The sequence below is a fragment of the Zalophus californianus genome, chromosome 13, assembly GCF_009762305.2.
Source record: "Zalophus californianus isolate mZalCal1 chromosome 13, mZalCal1.pri.v2, whole genome shotgun sequence".
NCBI classification, from domain to species: Eukaryota; Metazoa; Chordata; class Mammalia; order Carnivora; family Otariidae; genus Zalophus; species Zalophus californianus.
The window spans coordinates 53,208,498-53,226,210 of NC_045607.1; the positions used below are offsets into that span (position 1 = coordinate 53,208,498).

A 17,713-nucleotide genomic window follows, 5' to 3' on the forward strand; every position below is an offset into this window, starting at 1 on the left:
AATAATTTACTGACTTTTTTTTTTTTTTTTACCTTAGGACAAAGATAATACAAGAAGGAATACTGGTACTACTTAATATATTAAAAGCTACTACTGGATATTGACCACACATACCAGTTTTCCTGGAGCTAAAAAAACAAAGAAAGTGACACTGATGTCATCAATATATAGTCTTGACATGTAAAATGGTTTAAACTTTTGGTTAAGTTCTTCAAAAAGAAAATGGAGGAAGGAAGGGACAAAAAAGAAAAAATACAGTTCTAAGAAATAACTTCTTGCATTTCAGGATTTTCAGGTTATTTCCTTAATAAACCTTCCCAAGATTTTGGCATTTTGATATCCCACTTGGTTGAAAGAATTAAGACACTACTCATAATATTGGGTGATTCAAGAGACAATGAATCAATTACAAATCAAAGCTGAACTGATATTCCTGATACCTGTCCTATGATGAAAATATCCTCTTATGAACTGGATAAACAAATTATGAAATGCCCAACTGATAAGTATTACCCAAATATTAAAAATCATTCCCTAGAAGAATAAGAAAATCCTCTAGAACTATGAGTTGTTTTGAAGCTAACACTAGGACAGCATACCATAAGTGAAACACAGCATCATTTCTGTGATTTCTTGCCAAAAATGCATAAACTGAATCTAATCATGAGGAAACATCAAACAAATCAAAATTGAAGGGTATTCTATAAAAATCGGCCTGTAATCTCCAAGATCATGATGGTCAAGGAAAGACTGGGGAACTTTTCTGTGTTGGGGGAGTCTCTGTACCTGAATGAAAGAAAGATGACTTACTACAACACATAATTCTACACCAGATCCTTTGGCTCTAAAAGACACGGTTGGTTGGGACAACTAAGGAAAGTCGAAGGGGGTGTGAATGGTTTCCTAACATTGATCACAGCCCTCTGGTTATGCAGAAGAATGTCTTGCTTGAAATGCACACTAAAATATGAGAAAGTAATGGGCATCATGTCCGCTTCTTGCTTTCAAATTGTTCAGCAAAAGAAAAGGTCTCTGTTGTGTACCTGCAACTCTTCTGTAAGTTTGAAGTTATTTCAAAATAATTTTTAAATGCAAGGCACCCAGGTGGCTCAGTTGGTTAAGCCTCCAACTCTTGATCTCAGTTCAGGTCTTGATCTCAGGGTGGTGAGTTCAAGTCCCACAATAATAATAATTTTTAAATGCAAATATAAAACACTATGTGGCCTATAGGAACATTTTTATCATTTGTTAGTCTGTTAGTAGATGGATGAGTGGGCAGCAGGAAGGAAGGAGGAAGGGTAAGAAGAAGAAATGGTGGGCAGACAGAAAGATAGACACAGAAATAAAACAGACTGGAAGAACACAGAGAAACAGAAAATAATTAGTAGTCTATAAGTGTGTACAGGCAGAAGTGTGTATATCTATTCATTAATGTAATACACTACTTTCACGATGAGATGGGTGGTAAGGAAACAGTTTTTTTAGTGCACACTATATGCCAGGTACTGTACAAAATGTTCAACAAGTGTTACCTCATTACACCTTCACAAAAACCAGGAAGACAGTACTATCTCCATTTTTAGGTAAAGAGTCTGAGGTCCAGTAAAGTTAAGCCCAATTTCATACAACTAATAATTATCAGAGCTGGATACAAAATAAAATCTGCCTTGTTCAAAGCTAATGCTCTTTCTACTCTATGATAATGCTTACCATATATTTAAGTTATTCATACACTTGAGTTATAAATGCAACATGACCACGTAAGCTGTTATAGCTTTACATTTATTACCCTCATTATTATCTGTTAATAACCTCTCATGTACTTTAAGTGTCTGAGAATATTTTCCCATCCTTTCTGCTAAAATGTCTGAAATTTCTACTACTAGAATACACATAAAAATGAAAACACATTACCTGGAAAAGGTAATATATTAACCCATCATCATTTTTTGAATGACTTCTTCTATAAGCCCAGCTTGTTAAGCCATCTCCATAAAAGGTACACACTGACCATTTTTGTACTAGTCTAATAATAACTCAATTATTTACCTGTCCAACTATATTCTTCCCTATACTCTTCTGGACTTTAATACATCAATTATTCTCCCCCTCTAAGCAACTATCACTTTCTCTTCCCAAAGTACTTAGTGTTCTTTAGCCAACAACATTTAAAGCCTTTCCTAAAAATAAGTTTCCCTGAACTTGCCCTTTTCTCAAGCTATTATCACAAGCAGATTCTAACATCAAAGGCAGCTCTGTTCCTGGGGGTAGGCAAGCATTTAAAGACACACCACTCTCGGTCTACCTTCTACTTGATAAGTCTTACCTACACATATTTTAATCAGGGTCTCAAATAACCATTGTGTCAATATTTTAACTTTAAAATACTGCAATAGTCCACTTTTGGAAAATGTGCTCAGGGAGATCACTGTCTAGTTTTATAAAACCTCTATAATCTGCAGCACCTGGTGGCTCAGTCGGTTGAGCGTCTGTGCCTTTGGCTCAGGTCATGATCCCAGGGTTCTGGGATCAAGCCCCATATCAGGCTCTCTCCATCTCCTTCTGCCCTTCCCCCTCTCCTCCCCTTCCCCCATTCATGCTCGCTCACGTGCATGCTCTCTCTCTCTCTCTCTCTCAAATAAATAGTCTTTTTTTTAAAAAGTCTACAGCAAGATTTCATTCCTTTTGATTATGCTGAGTGAAATAAGTCAATCAGAGAAAGACACATATCAGATGATCTCACTGATATGAGGAATTCTTAATCTCAGGAAACAAACTGAGGGTTGCTGGAGTGGTGGGGGGTGGGAGGGATGGGGTGGCTGGGTGATAGACATTGGGGAGGGTATGTGCTATGGTGAGCGCTGTGAATTGTGCAAGACTGTTGAATCACAGATCTGTACCTCTGAGACAAATATTGCAATATATGTTAAAAAAAAAAAAAGAAGAAGATAGTAGGAAGGGAGAAATGAAGGGGGGAATCAGAGGGGGAGACAAACCATGAGAGACTGTGGACTCTGAGAAACAAACTGAGGGTTCTATTGGGGAGGGGGTGGGGGGATGGGTTAGCCTGGTGATGGGTATTAAAGAGGGCACGTTCTGCATGGAGCACTGGGTGTTATACGCAAACAATGAATCATGGAACACTGCATCAAAAACTAATGATGTAATGTATGGTGATTAACATAACATAATAAAATTTTAAAAAATAAAAAAAAATAAAAGAAGTTTATAATCTGATCCCATGCCAATGATCCACCTTTTCCCTCACTATTTTCCAATATAGTTATAATAGAAACCACATTTTAGTTATCACCATGTATAAGCCAGCCGCACTAGGCATGGGTCTCCATTCCATCTCCTTAATGTCCCTCTTCCCATTCTATGCTTATTCCCACCTCTGCAGCTCTGCTCAAGCTCTGCCCTCCATCTGGATGCTGTCCCTCTTCTGTAACTTATTATCCGTCATTCTAGGCCCAGGTAAAGCCTTCAGATAGGGCTCCCTGAAGCCTTCCCAATACTCGTAAGCCTACTCTGAGCTGCATCTTTTATGGGTTCTTACATTTAAAACCAGTATTTCCTCATTCAATCCTTGATTACATTCTGCCTAAAGTTGGTTCATAAGTTGTCAATCTTGTTCTATAATCACTGTGCATATTTTCTAGAGGTCCAGATCCAAGTCATATTTTTCTTTTATCTCCTAAAGCATATACAGCACAGTGATAAGGAAAGATAAAGTAATGATATAAAAAGGATCATAGCTTAAGAAACCAATCTATTTTAATTGTTCACATACCTACAAAGAATATGATGAACACAAATAATCTGTTTTTTAAACTAAGTCCCAAAACTTTCATTCAGTTCTTTCAAGAATGTTAATCTTGGGGCACCTGGGTGGCTCAGTCGGTTAAGTGTCTGCCTTCACCTCAGGTCATGGTCCCAGGGTCCCAGGATCAAGCCCCGCATCGGGCTCTCTGCTCAGCAGGGAGCCTGCTTCTCCCTCTCCTTCTGCCTGCCACTCTGCCTACTTGGGATCCCTCTCTCTCTCTGTGTCAAATAAATAAATAAAATCTTTTAAAAAAAAAAGAATGTTAATCTTGCTCTGAAGCTATAGTGCCAACATACTTAAAATACATTTATTTAGACTTTTATTTCAGACTTCAAATCCAGTACATTGAGGTTTTGCCAAAATATTAGAGATGCATATAGCTTACCAACACTGATGGCCACAGTCTAAAAATAATCTTTGAATCTTAAGTTTCCCACTATAAGAACCTAGATTTAGATATGTGAAATCACAATAAATGAAGTGCATGTATATAGCAGACTTGTCTAAAGAATTAAACTACACCCTAAATTATTATTTCATAAATGCTTACAACATTCCATGAAGCAGGTGTTACCAAATCCGTTATATTATTTTTTACTGTTAATGTGTTTGAAATGACCATAATTAGTCCAATGACATAGCTTAACCTGTAGGTAACTGTATGTTATTCTCGAGAAGTTAGTTTTCATTGAACCTTTCACACAAACTTATCCTGCAATCTGAGTCATGAAAAAAAATTTTAGACCTTTGGAAATCACTGATTATAGGTGGTTCCATGGCTGGTGGAAAGAAACTGACTATTCAAATTAACCCTATTTAAAATCAGTTCAGAAAAATAAAAACATATCACCAAACGAGAGAAGTTTTCTACTGGTTCTGTTATTACTCAAACTTCTAAAATGTATAGCTAGAAACAGAAATTAAGAAAGACTAAAACATTTGCAAGAACATTACCAGTATTACTTAATAAAAAAGCTAATGAGATTTCCATGGGAAAATCAGATCACAAAGGGAAAAAATAAGGTGGATACATTCACAAGAAATGTCATTTAATTTCCCCATAAATTAAGACAAAATTACCCACCAAAATTTATATTAATTCTCTACATCATTAGGGATTTAATCATTTCTCTGTACCTGAATAAAAGAAAGATGAAAAGAAATACATTTTCTTCCTAGACGGTTTATTAGGATTTATGTGTAAGTGTATTTTGCAAGGACCTAGAGGAGGGAATCGTACCTGTTTTACCAATGACTTCCTGTAACTCAGCCATAGAGGTGATTATTGCGGCTAGGAGGTCAGAACTGGTAAGCCAACTGAGCGCTTGCAAACAACGTAACTGCTCCTTCTGATGCTCTGCAAAAAAAGAAAGAAATCCATCTTGCAATGCTACAAACATTTAAAATCCATGTTTAAAATTCATAGCAACGTTTGGCTATTAAAATAGATCAAAACTTGTAGACAGAACTTTGCCTAGTATGGAAAAGTCTACAAGAAATGTTAGATTTGACTGAGAATTTATTTATATATTATATGAATTAGGTGAAGTCAAAAATAAGAGAGAGAGAGAGAGAGAGGATGGGGCACCTGGGTGGCTCAGTCAGTTAAGCATCTGACCCTTGACTTCGGTTCAGGTCATGATCTCAGGATTGTGAAATTGCACCTCATGTCGGACTCCACGTTGGGCATGGAGCCTGCTTAAGATTCTCTCCCTCTCCCTCTCCCTCTGTCCCTCCCCACCTACCCTACCCCTGCTCATGCACTCTCTCACTCGCTCTCTCTCTCTCTCTCAAAAAAAAAGAGAGAAGAAAATTTTTCTTTAGTTCTGCTTATATTACTTAATAGCTTGATTTTTAAAAAGTTAAAAATTGAAATCATTGTTTCCCCAGAATAGTCAAGTATTTTTAAAAAAGTTAACTGGAACATTTACATTTGTCTCATTTTCATTCAATTCCTCAATAGACGTTTAACTCTGATCATTTTATAATGATTCATAGAAAGTGAAAATAAATTATACCGGTAATTAATTTTAAATAGGGCAGAGTTTCTGGATTGACTTAATTGAAAAATCACTATATAAACTCTCCACTTTACTGTGAAAAGAGCATTCGAATATATTAAAGCTAAAAAAATATATATATATAATAAAGCTAGACAAACTTGAAATTATATTTGCCACTTTCTTTAAATTTTAATAGTCATAACAAAAAATCAAAACCAATTTATGAATAAATATACATTTACCCATACACACATACATATCTATATACACATGGGACTGTGTTACATGATTTGACATATTAAATGATTTTGTTTAAGTTTTTACGTAATAGCTAAACACAGTCACATTGTATGTTTTCAACTTAGATTTTAAAAAGCATAAATGATCTTACTTGGAAATTTATGCTTGTCTTTGGGCTCTCCTGTACACACTAACATGCCTATACCTTCTTTGAAACTTTCCATCCAGGTAAAAAGAGAGGCACATGATTGGCCCAAAATCTTGAGCCTATTTGCTGCCAAAATTGCAATAACACCTTTCCGGAATACACGTATCAATCCTTTGAATGGTTTTTTCTTCATCTTGGCTTCCTCTTGCTTCTTTTCGTCTACACTTGACAAAGCCTGGGCTAGAGTTCTAACTTCCAGTTTGAACAACTCAAAGGTGTTGACCTGCTCCTGGAGAAAATCTCTCTGTGTAGATAAGGCACATGATCGGCTGTAGAGAGGATATAAGGCACCAACCATCAATGCACAGGCTGCCAGCAAGGATGTTTGTTCCCTTTGAGTCTGTGATAACATGTTTTTGAAGCGTGAATTTTCAAGAACCAACTGTTCATGTGACCTCTCAATACGATTCAATTTTTCCATATTTTTTTCAGCAATTTCTTGAAATTTCTGTAAGAAGTCAAATAAAATATTTAAAACGTAGTCATCTTATTACTTCTAGAAAAGAAAACAAACTTTTGCTGACAACTTCTTCAAGAGAGCCATGTTCTAAATATCCAAAAATACGTATGACAGAGCAACAGTGAGCCAAACGGCTTAGCTCTAAATGTGCGCACTGATTTTTAAATCCTCTTACATAGAAGCTTCACATAAAATCGAACATGTAAATTTAAAAAGTACTTCATGAATTTCCTGTACACTTATATACATAAATGCACACATTTAGAAAGGAAAATTTCTCTTCTTCCATTCCTCACTAACTTTTATTTCCTGCTTTTAAACAGAAATTATAACACCAATAGAAGTTTTCCTATATGTAAAAAGACTTTACATTTTGCCAGAATAAGCAAAGGGTTAAGTCAATGATACAACATAGGGGCGCCTGGGTGGCTTAGTCAGTTAAGCGTCTATCTTCGGCTCAGGTCATGATCTCAGGGTCCTGGGATCGAGCCCTGTGTTGGGCTTCCTGCTGAGCCGGGAGACTGCTTCTCTCCCTCTCTCTTTGCCCCTCCCCCCCACCATGTGCACTCTCTCTCTCTCAAATAAATAAATAAACTCTTTAAGAAAAAAATACAACAGGGCGCCTGGGTGGCTCAGTCGTTAAGCATCTGCCTTTGGCTCAGGTCATGATCCCAGGGTCCTGGGATCGAGTCTCATATCGGGCTCCCTGCTCAGTGGGAAGCCTGCTTCTCCCTCTCCCACTCCCCCTGCTTGTGTTCCTGCTCTCACTGTCTCTCTCTCTCTGTCAAATAAATAAATAAAATCTTAAAGAAAAAAGAAAAAAATACAACAAATAGCACTTGACTGCCATTTACTGGATGAGGACAAACTGATTCTCAGGACAAACTCTCTCATATCAGCTCTTTCTTACCTTCCCAAGACAGAACACTGAACAAAGTACAGATCCAGCAGTGGGAAGAAATAACTAACTGTAAGCTGGGCCTCAGCAGTTCTCTGATCCTTTTTCCCTCATCAAGGGACTTGCAATCCAAAACAATTTTGAAACACAAAGAAATTTCAATGGCAGACAACATATTTTAATTGCTAGAAAATAAACTAGTTCTCTATGAAATCTTATGCCTAATCATTAAGGAACTGCTGGGGTAGAGTAAATTTCAGAAGATAACAGATCCCAATTTCCTTTACTGATTCATTTATCATTCAATACACATTTACTGATTACTCACTAAATTCCATGTGCTAGAAAAACAGACAAGCAAATCAATTATTGTGGCACAATGCTATGATAAAACTCTGCCAGATTGCCAGAGGTACACAAAAGGGAGTTTGCGCAAAATGATATTGACAGGCTTTTGGAGGGATATGACAAAGGTAGTGGGGTATATAATAGAAAGAATTAACAAAAAAACCTGATAAGGAAGTTAATCATAGCTATCCTATAAGAATTTAATGATCAGAGTTGGAGAAAATAATACAAACTCTTGCCTACTCCTCAAGATTTGATGTCAAAGCCTACCGTGGACAATGTTGATATGCGGTAGCCAAACAAATTCAAACTTGTAGAAATATACTGCTGAGAAAAATAGCTCTTGGGCCAAATCCAACCCCATGGCTAGGGGATGAGATTCCCAAAAGGTGCACAGTGAATAGAAAAAAGCCCTCGGAGGTACAGTCCTGAGTACGAATGAGTAAAGGAAGTCAACAAGAAGCCACTCTCTGAAGGAGAGTGGCTTATATCATTCAACTTCCTGGATGCTTTCCCTTGGGCAGGGGAAAAACTGTATTTTAGCCATGGTTTTAAATGTTTCTACATTATAATTCCCTTTATTTAATCCAACTCTTCTCTAAAGTCTGACCCAGCCGTATCTATGATGGTAGTGTGAAAAACAAAGGAACCAGGAAATAAAGGAACTGTGGCTTGCCCCAACCGCATCTCCACCACTGGCCAAGCTGTGGTAGCAGGATTTCATCACCGGGACTGTGTCCCAGAGCTCCATACAAGGACACTTGTAAAGGAAGTGGTGTCCCACTGGGAGCAGCTGAAAGAAGCAAGAAACTCTGAGAAGCTCTAACCAAGTAGACTGCTTGGAAGCAGATGTGAGACACACTTTTAAGGGAAGCAACCTTTAAGAAAAGGGAAAACTGACCTGAATTGTGGCTAAAGAAGGCAGGAAGACCAGTGTGTGGAAGAAGAAGAGCCAGAAACAGGATAATTATTCTAAGGAAGCACAAACAATTCAGAACGCCTGAAGAGAAGAGGAGAATGGTGGAAAATTGACAAGTAGGTAGGTAAGAGATGGTTAAGCTACGGAATTTAAACTATCTGGAAAGCCATGAGTACCCATAAGATCCTGGAAGTTGCTCTGCTTTAGTTAATGGGTGGGAGAATCAGAAATCCTAATAAAGACTGCCAAGGGTAGCAGTAGAGTTGCAGGGAGTAGGGATGGAATGAGACAAGCAAATAGAAATTATAACAGTTAACTCCGTATTTTCTCTACAATCAATTCCATTAGTTCAATTAGAGGGGAAAACAGGAAAATTCTAGGAAATCCAAGATAAAAGAGGCATACTGGCCATAGCTAGGTAGGAGACATAAAAATTAACCTCACCTGATTCCAGGTGGCTACCTATGTACACATTCACAGTTCTCAAAGTCTCAGGCAGAAGTGTGTTTTCAACAAAAAATACTCTTTTTGAACAACAACAAAAAATGGTGATGAGATATATTTGCTAACAATATTTTAAATATTTCAAAATAAAATGTGAAATCATTGGTCAAAATCAAATGGGTTGTTGAAAGAGAGCTGAAAGTATGTGAACTACTGGAATTAAAATTTTAAAAATAAACAAAATAAAAATTTAAAAATTAAAAAAAAAAAGGAAAGAGAGCTGGAAGTAAAGCAAGCCCATTCTGGAAAAGATTTAGTTAATTTTAGCACATGATAGACCTCAAACTCTTCTACCGTATACAGCTGGCCCACTTTAGGGCCTCAGGTTGAAGCTGACAGCATTTTAGAATGGCAACCAGAAACTGGCAGTCCTGGGATGAGGATGAGAGAGTAATCAAAATGTGGTGAGAAATGGATAAAAATCTGAAATACACTACCCAAAACACCCCATTTCTCTCGATGAAGAGAAAACCAGGAACCAGCTGTAATGTTTTAAAAACAGAATTGGGATTCCGGACTTCCACAGCCAGTTTTCATTTTCAACTGCCTGGTAGAAGCAGTGGTAATATAAAAGAAGCAACTTTTGAAGATCCTCATGTCATTCTATGACCCCCAAGTTTTGATCACTTGTAATGATTTATACATTTAAAAGTGCTGATTACTATTAATTACTACCACTACGGATGATTTCATGAGATTCCTATGATTTGTATTGTAAGAAAGAGATGCCATTCACAGATTGCTAGAACTAACAACAGGACTAAGAATACATATGAAGTTTGTTTATAAATAAAAATAATCTCTAAATTCTACCTCTGAAACTAATAAAAAAATAAACAAAAGGGTGTATATATCCTTTAAAAAATAAATTTAAAAGTAAAAATAAATAATCTCTAAATACTATTTAATTATCTAATAACTCTGCTGTCCTCTGTCATTCTTGGTTTAAGTAATTATAATCAAGATACCAGGTATCAATTGTTATTTTTTTAAATATAAACCAGACCAAGGGGTGCCTGGGTGGTGCAGTCAGTTAAGCGTCCAACTCTTGGTTTTGGCTCAGGTCATGATCTCAGGGTCTTGAGATCAAGTCCCATGGGCTCTGTGCTCAGCGGGAAGTCAGCCTGAGTTTCTCTCTCCCTCTACCTCTGCCCCTCCCCCTGCACACTCTCTCTCTCTCTCTCTCTCTCTCTCTCTGAAATAAATATGTAAATCTTTTAAAAAAAACAATCAGACCAATATTGAACTAGATGACTAGAATTAATTAGCAGGGTGAATTAAAGATTTAGGAATAATGAAGTTAAATATTTAAATTTTTAATGCTCTTATTAACAAATATTAACAACACAAAAACCTCAATAACATTAGTACTTAATGACAGTTTTGTTCATTTCTTAACAATTACATTTCTGCATCTCCACTGTCTCCACTGAGATCCAGAATCACAGATCTAACTGCCCCATAGGCCTCTCCACTTAGCTACCCCAAAGCCCTCTCAAGCTAAAGTAACCAGTCCAGTACTATTGATTTGCTTCCTAAACATATCCATAATAATCCTCTTTCTATCAATAAATGGTACCCAACATCCACCCAAGTGTTCAAACCAAAAACTTTCTAGTCAGTCTTTTTTTTTAAAGATTTTTTTTTATTTATTCATTGAGAGAGAGAGAGAATGGTAGAGAGAGAGCATGAGAGGGAAGAAGGTCAGAGGGAGAAGCAGACTCCCTGCTGAGCAGGGAGCTCGATGCAGGACTTGATCCTGGGACTCCAGGATCATGACCTGAGCCGAAGGCAGTCGCTTAACCAACTGAGCCACCCAGGCGCCCTAGTCAGTCTTAATACCTCCTTTCCCCCTATCCTCTACATTCCAAATCAAAGCCATCCGCAAATACAGTTGGGTTTACCTGCAAAATATACCCTGATCCATCTCCACAGCTACCCATGCTAGTTCGAGCTCTTCACCCTCAGCTACTCATGCCCACTTCGATGTTACTGTCACATTAGGTCAGTCAAATCCTATTGTTTAACCTCTGTCTTTACTGAACCAAGGTTCTCTCCTGAAGTCACAACACCCCCACATGCCTCATGCTGCAAAGATTTCACCTTCTCCTGGGATCCTCAACCTGATGAAAAAGGAGAGAATGGTCTGCTCCTTTACGATCCAGACATGAGACTCACCCCTCTTTCTCACAATTTAGCCATGTTCTCTAGCACCCCCAGGTCCTTGGCCTTCCAACTCCCCTAACACTATTTAAATCCTAACAATCTTCAGAGCCCATTTCAGGGTCTATCTACTCCATGACACCTTTCACTATAATCCTTACTCACACTGACCTTGACCTTCTCTGAACTTGTATCACTCAGACATTTAATTCCTACACTGCTACTTACTTATTTCATGTGTGTATATCTATTCTCCCTCCAATACAAAAGAGTGCTAGTTCCTAGAAGCCAGGAAGTATTTACTGTAGTGCCTGTCACAGTGTTCTATGCCCTGTAGGTATTTAGTAAATATTGAAAAAATTAAATAATCCTTTATAAGATGTTCCTTGGTGCTAAGCACAGTTTTTTGCTAATAGATACTGAATGTATACCAAATGGATAAAAAGCTTTACAAATATAAGGAGAAGAAAAATATAATCGAGAAAAAGATATAATTTCCAAATATAATTTGGAACTTATCAACATGTCAGAATTGTTTTAAAATTAATTCTGATATTCCACAGGGACCTTCAGAGGTACTGTATTATTTATAGTGAATTATTCTTGAAGAACAAAGCTTGTTTGATGGTAACACTGGAAACAGCAATAAGAGCAATTTTTCCCTTTAAAAAAAAAATCCTGTTCTTTACCCAAGGAGATTGAAGGCCAATATTTTTAAAGCAAACATAAGGAACATCGCCTTCAAATGGGACAAAAGCATTCCTAGTACTGAAATAACCTGCTCCTTGGTGTGTTTAATTTCAAAAATAACATTTGCAAATTCCTCCAAAACAACACTTTTATCTTGAAGAACTAAAAAAAAAAAAGAAAAAGAAAATACAGTATGGATATCTTTTATACAGATTTCTTTGGCATATCAAAAATACTATATAATTTCACTAGCTTTCCTCTACTGTCTGATAAATTCAAAGTGCATCCAAAATGAATGGGGGTGGGGGGGCAGATACCCTCTTTGCCTAATGAATCAAGCACTTACTTCCTGAAATACACAGGCTCCGTGGGACGCCTTACAGTGCTCCATGAACTATGAGACTCTGGGCCAGAAATTAGACACTTCCCTAGAGAGTAAAATTCTTTTTTATCACTTTTGCTTCCTGAGTTCTTATTCTTTATGTTGGCAAAAGACAAAATGCAAACTGGACATTCAATGATACATAGACATCAAAGGACTTCATTTAAAAATGTCTTATTTTTATAAGCTGCATACCTTGTCTTTTTATGCAATGGTAATATTTTAAAATATAATAAATTCACCTGCTTATCTTATGATGTAAATACTTCTCTGTTAAAAACAAAGCACATGTTGTGAAGAAAGTGGAAGCCTCACACCTTGCTGGTGAAGATGTTAAAATGATGCAGCAGCTTTTGAAAACAGTTTGGAAGCTCCTCAAAAAGTTAAATGTGGAGTTATCATATGACCTAGAAATTCCACTATCTGACCTTCATATATATATTCAAATCCCGTACTGATTATTTACTTAACTTAAAAAAACTATCTTTATTTTGTAAGTCTAGCATGGCAAAAAATATTATGTGCCCAAATGGTCTGTGCCTCTGGTTATTCTTGTTTCTAAAGCAGTAAAAATTATAAAGTGCCCTTTGGATAAGCAAAACCTTCAAAAGGACAGAGTTCTCCTTATCCTTAGACTGAGAATAAAGGTGTCAACATAGGCAAAATTAAAAGATACAACGTCAGATTGTTGATAAGTCAGCACCACCTCTCAATTCTGACCCACCTCAGGTCTCCCTTCCTTGTGGGTTTTCAGACCCTGGCAAGAGCGCCCAGGTTGGCTCCAGTCTCCTCTACAAAAACTTCAAATATTGATACCTCCTTTTCTAAGTTCATAGCATCCTCTTGGGAATTAATTACACAAAGTTGTTGTGATAAACCCTATATTATTTAATTTCTCGTGTGTTTAAGGGATGACCTCCCAACTAAAGTTGACAGTTTTTGAGGAAAGAACTAAGACTATATCGCTTTGTTAATACCACAGCATGGAACACAGTGCCCTATATATCTGGTATATAACATAAAAAGTATATTTTTATTAATATTAAATACATTATATAATAGGTGTCTTGATATTCTTACCAATAGCAATTTTGCAATAGAATATACTAAAAATTCAGTCTCTGGGAAAAAAAGTCTGAGAGAAATAAGAGATAAGGGAACTAGCATCTGTGGGTGGCTGACAGTGTGTCACTGGTTTTTCATACATTATCACATTTAACCATTAATCAAGAATCACTTGGAAATGCAAGCTCAAGAAATATGAAACTGAACTGTCACTAGACCCATTTTCAGGTATTATTTGATATACAAAAACAGCATATATTTCTAAAAGAAATGGTGTTGTAGCATAATGCAAAAAGGCCTGGAAGATCAGGATGATGAAAATGTATTAAAACAGCACATAACGTTCACTTTGCAATTTCTAAATGCCAAGCAAGGGGCTGACCATTTTACATCTGTTACCTCTATTCTAATCCCAATTCTAGAACTTTCTTGCTACACAAACAACTGGTATCAGTTCTCTGAACCTTGGTTTCCTCGTTTGTAAAATAAAAATGATGCCTAAATGACCTATCTCACATGGTTGTTGTGGGGCTTGAGTAAGAGGAGATGCACAAAGTTATAAAAAAAAGCACTGAAAAATCTATTGAGCATTGTGCAATTCAATTGACAGCCTTACTAAAAAAAAAAATATTCTAAAGCAATTATTTCAGAAGCAAAGGACTTCACACCAACTCAGAGTCCATCAATGCATGGTGTGCACAGGATTGTGTCAAACTAACTCCCTGTCATCATTCCAGGCAGCCATGTATACATATCACCTCCAATCATATAAACAAGCTAAGCTTGGAATATTTTTGGAATCCAATTAAAAAGAAAAAAAGTTTCAACATCTAATAACACTAATCCGTTCTTGCCAAATGTACTCTTAATACTGTCATACAAGAGAAATAAAATGCAATATATTATAATGAACCTGAATTTCTTTGATTTTTATTCTCCATTCTCAACTCACTTGATTTTACTAAGATGTCAAATAAACCTAAAGTGTTTACAATAAATATTACATGAAGGTTAACCATACAACTAACAGGCAAAAATCTTTACTTCTATTAAGGGAGTTCTTATTCCAGGAATTCCATTTTTTCAGATAGAAAAGATAAAAGAACATAAATAATTAACAAAAGCAAAGTTAATAAGAGAATTAATGTGGCACTCTGCCCAGGTGCTTCAGTAGGCATACATGTTTGAGATGTATTTACATGATGGCTCCAAAGTATTTAAATTTAAGAGTTACCCAACCACATGGCCAGCACATTTTACCTAATGCTAAAAACATGCTGTGATACTAAAACCAAGCTCCCTGTTCTACAAGTATCATTTATCTAATAGCATTCTCACTAATTGTTTTAAAGCTTACACATTCAAAAATCTTGCAAATAACTCTCCTACGTTTTTTCAGATAAAAACAATTTGAATCAAAAATTGTTTTTTATTTAACCTTTTACTAGCCATTTCTTTACAATAACCAAACATTAAACACAGGGCTCTATAGATAAGTCATTTATTTTCCAGCAGATGGCCTCTTGTAATAGCCATGCTCATCTAACACCAAACATCCTCTACAACCTACAATCCTATGCAACAATTGTGGATTTTTCTTCTTTATGTTCTTATCAATATAATTTTTGAAAATACATTAAGTAATATAAAATGAAAATAATGTTATTTGCATTGCAGCTCTGGGGGAAAAAAGAAATATAGAATTAATCATAATAAAATTTCCTAAAATAAAATTTATACATCCCATAATATGCATTATAATAGCAATTTACCAACTATAAAACCCAAATGAATTGCTGCTATCTATTCAATTACATTTTACAAAAATTCAAATATGTATATAAATAATATAGACAATATGACAATATATATTATTAATGTACTTTAGGAATAATGAAAATGATACTTTCAAACTGCATACCCATGGATCAAAGCCTAGGGTGTCACATGTTCTTCAGGAAAGTCTTCAGTGAGAGACTCTCTTAAAACACTACCATTTGTGATCATTGATTCCCTTTTAGTTAGGAAAATGAACTGCTATGCCTTCCTGCATATTTAGAATAAAAGTGAGTTGGGGGAGGAGTCCAAGATGGCAGAGGAGTAGGACACCTTAGTTTTTTTTGTCTGGCCCCAGGAATCCAGTAAGATAGCTATTAAATCATTCTGAACACCTGTGTACTCAACTGGAGATCTAAGAAAGGAATAGCTGCAACTCTACACATAGAAAAGCAACTACTTGCGGCACCTGGGTGGCTCAGTTAGTTAAGCATCTGCCTTCAGCTCAGGTCATGATCCCAGGGTCCTGAGATCGAGCCCTACATTGGGCTCCCTGCTCAGTGGGAAGCCTGCTCCTCCCTCTCCCACTCCCCCTGCTTGTGTTCCCTCTCTCGCTGTGTCTCTCTCTGTCAAATAAATAAATAAAATCTTTAAAAAGAAAGAAAAGAAAGAAAGAAAGAAAGAAAGAAAGAAAGAAAGAAAGAAAGAAAGAAAGAAAGAAAGAAAGAAAGAGAAAGAAAGAAAGAAAGAAAGAAAGAAAGAAAGAAAGAAAGAAAGAAAGAAAGAAAGAAAGAAAGAAAGAAAGAAGGAAGGAAGGAAGGAAGGAAAGAGAGAGAGAGAGAGAGAGAGAGAGAGAAAGAAAGAAAGAAAGAAAGAAAGAAAGAAAGAAAGAAAGAAAGAAAGAGAAAGAAAGAAAGAAAGAAAGAAAGAAGGAAGGAAGGAAGGAAGGAAGGAAGGAAAGAGAGAGAGAGAGAGAAAGAAAGAAAGAAAGAAAGAAAGAAAGAAAGAAAGAAAGAAAGAAAGAAAGAAAGAAAGAAGGAAGGAAGGAAGGAAGGAAGGAAGGAAGGAAGGAAGGAAGGAAGGAAGGAAGGAAGGAAGGAAAGAGAGAGAGAGAGAAAGAAAGAAAGAAAAAGAAAGAAAGAAAGAAAGAAAGAAAGAAAGAAAGAAAGAAAGAAAGAAAGAAAGAAAGAAAGAAAGAAAGAAAGAAAGAAAAACAACTACTTTCTGCAAGGTAGGAGGTGTGCGGAGAAGTGAATCCAGGGGATATATGGGAAAATAAACCACGAGGGTAGGGAGCCTCCCTCAGCCAGCTACCAAAAAGTGATATAGAAGCAGAGCACAAGGGGCACCTGGGTGGCTCTGTCAGTTAAGCATCTGCCTTCGGCTCAGGTCATGATCTCAGGGTACTGAGATCAAGCCCCGCATGGGGCTCCCTGCTCAGTGGGAAGCCTGCTTCTCCTTCCCCCACTCCCCCTGCTTGTGTTCCCTCTCTCGCTGTCTCTCTTTCTGTGTCAAAAAATAAATAAAATCTTTAAAAAAGAAGAAGAAGAAGCAGAGCACAAAATCAGAACTTTTAGAAGTCTGCTCCAGTGAGGAACATCCCTGCCGGAAAGGTGCTCATGTGGTGAAGCAGGGCAGAACTCTAGGTGGGACAGTGTGGTCTCAGAATCCTTGAGGTCACAGGAAGACTGGGGGTGCCTGAGTGCAGCAGAGCTCCCAGGTATCAGAGTGGGAAGCAGGCTGCAAAGACAGAGCCGAGGAGTGGGCTCTCAGCTCGGGGTTGCCATAAACCGTGAACTGCAGAATAGTCGGGCCACTGCTCTTCAGCAGGGACCCAACAATCAGCAGATCCCAGGAGGAGCGTAAGTTTTTCTTTCTTTACAATTTTGGGATGCAGGTTCTTCCAACAGACCAAAATACACCAAGAATCTAGAGTATGGCTCTGTTCTCTTCACTTGTCTGATCATATTCTCTCTTTTTTTCTTCTTCTTCTCCTTTTTTTTTTTATTAAAGTCTTTTCAAATTTTCATCTTTACAATTACATTCTATTCTTTTGATGTATTTAATTTTATATATATATATATATATATATATATATATATATATATATATATAAAGTTTTTATTTCTAACAGACCAAAATACGCACAGGATCCAGCGTATTACTCGGTTCTGTTCACCTGTCTGATTATATTCTCTTTTGTTTTAATTTTTGTTTTTGTTTTTTGTTTT

General features: G+C 36.7%; 1 protein-coding gene across 11 annotated transcripts in view; it reads right to left on the reverse strand.

Annotated features, from left to right (window-relative positions):
• CCDC171 (coiled-coil domain containing 171) overlaps window positions 1-17,713 on the reverse strand; it is a 316,174-nt gene that overhangs the window by 159,780 nt on the left and 138,681 nt on the right. For all 11 annotated transcript variants that reach the window (XR_003523902.1, XM_027616885.1, XM_027616882.1 and 8 more), the window contains 2 exons: window positions 6,221-6,725; window positions 5,067-5,183 (listed from right to left, as the gene is read on the reverse strand). Coding sequence is in view for 10 of the 11 variants with exons in the window: in XM_027616885.1 (XP_027472686.1) it covers window positions 5,067-5,183; window positions 6,221-6,725 (622 nt within the window). In the remaining variant the exon portion in view is untranslated. The remainder of the gene's footprint in view (window positions 1-5,066; window positions 5,184-6,220; window positions 6,726-17,713) is intronic.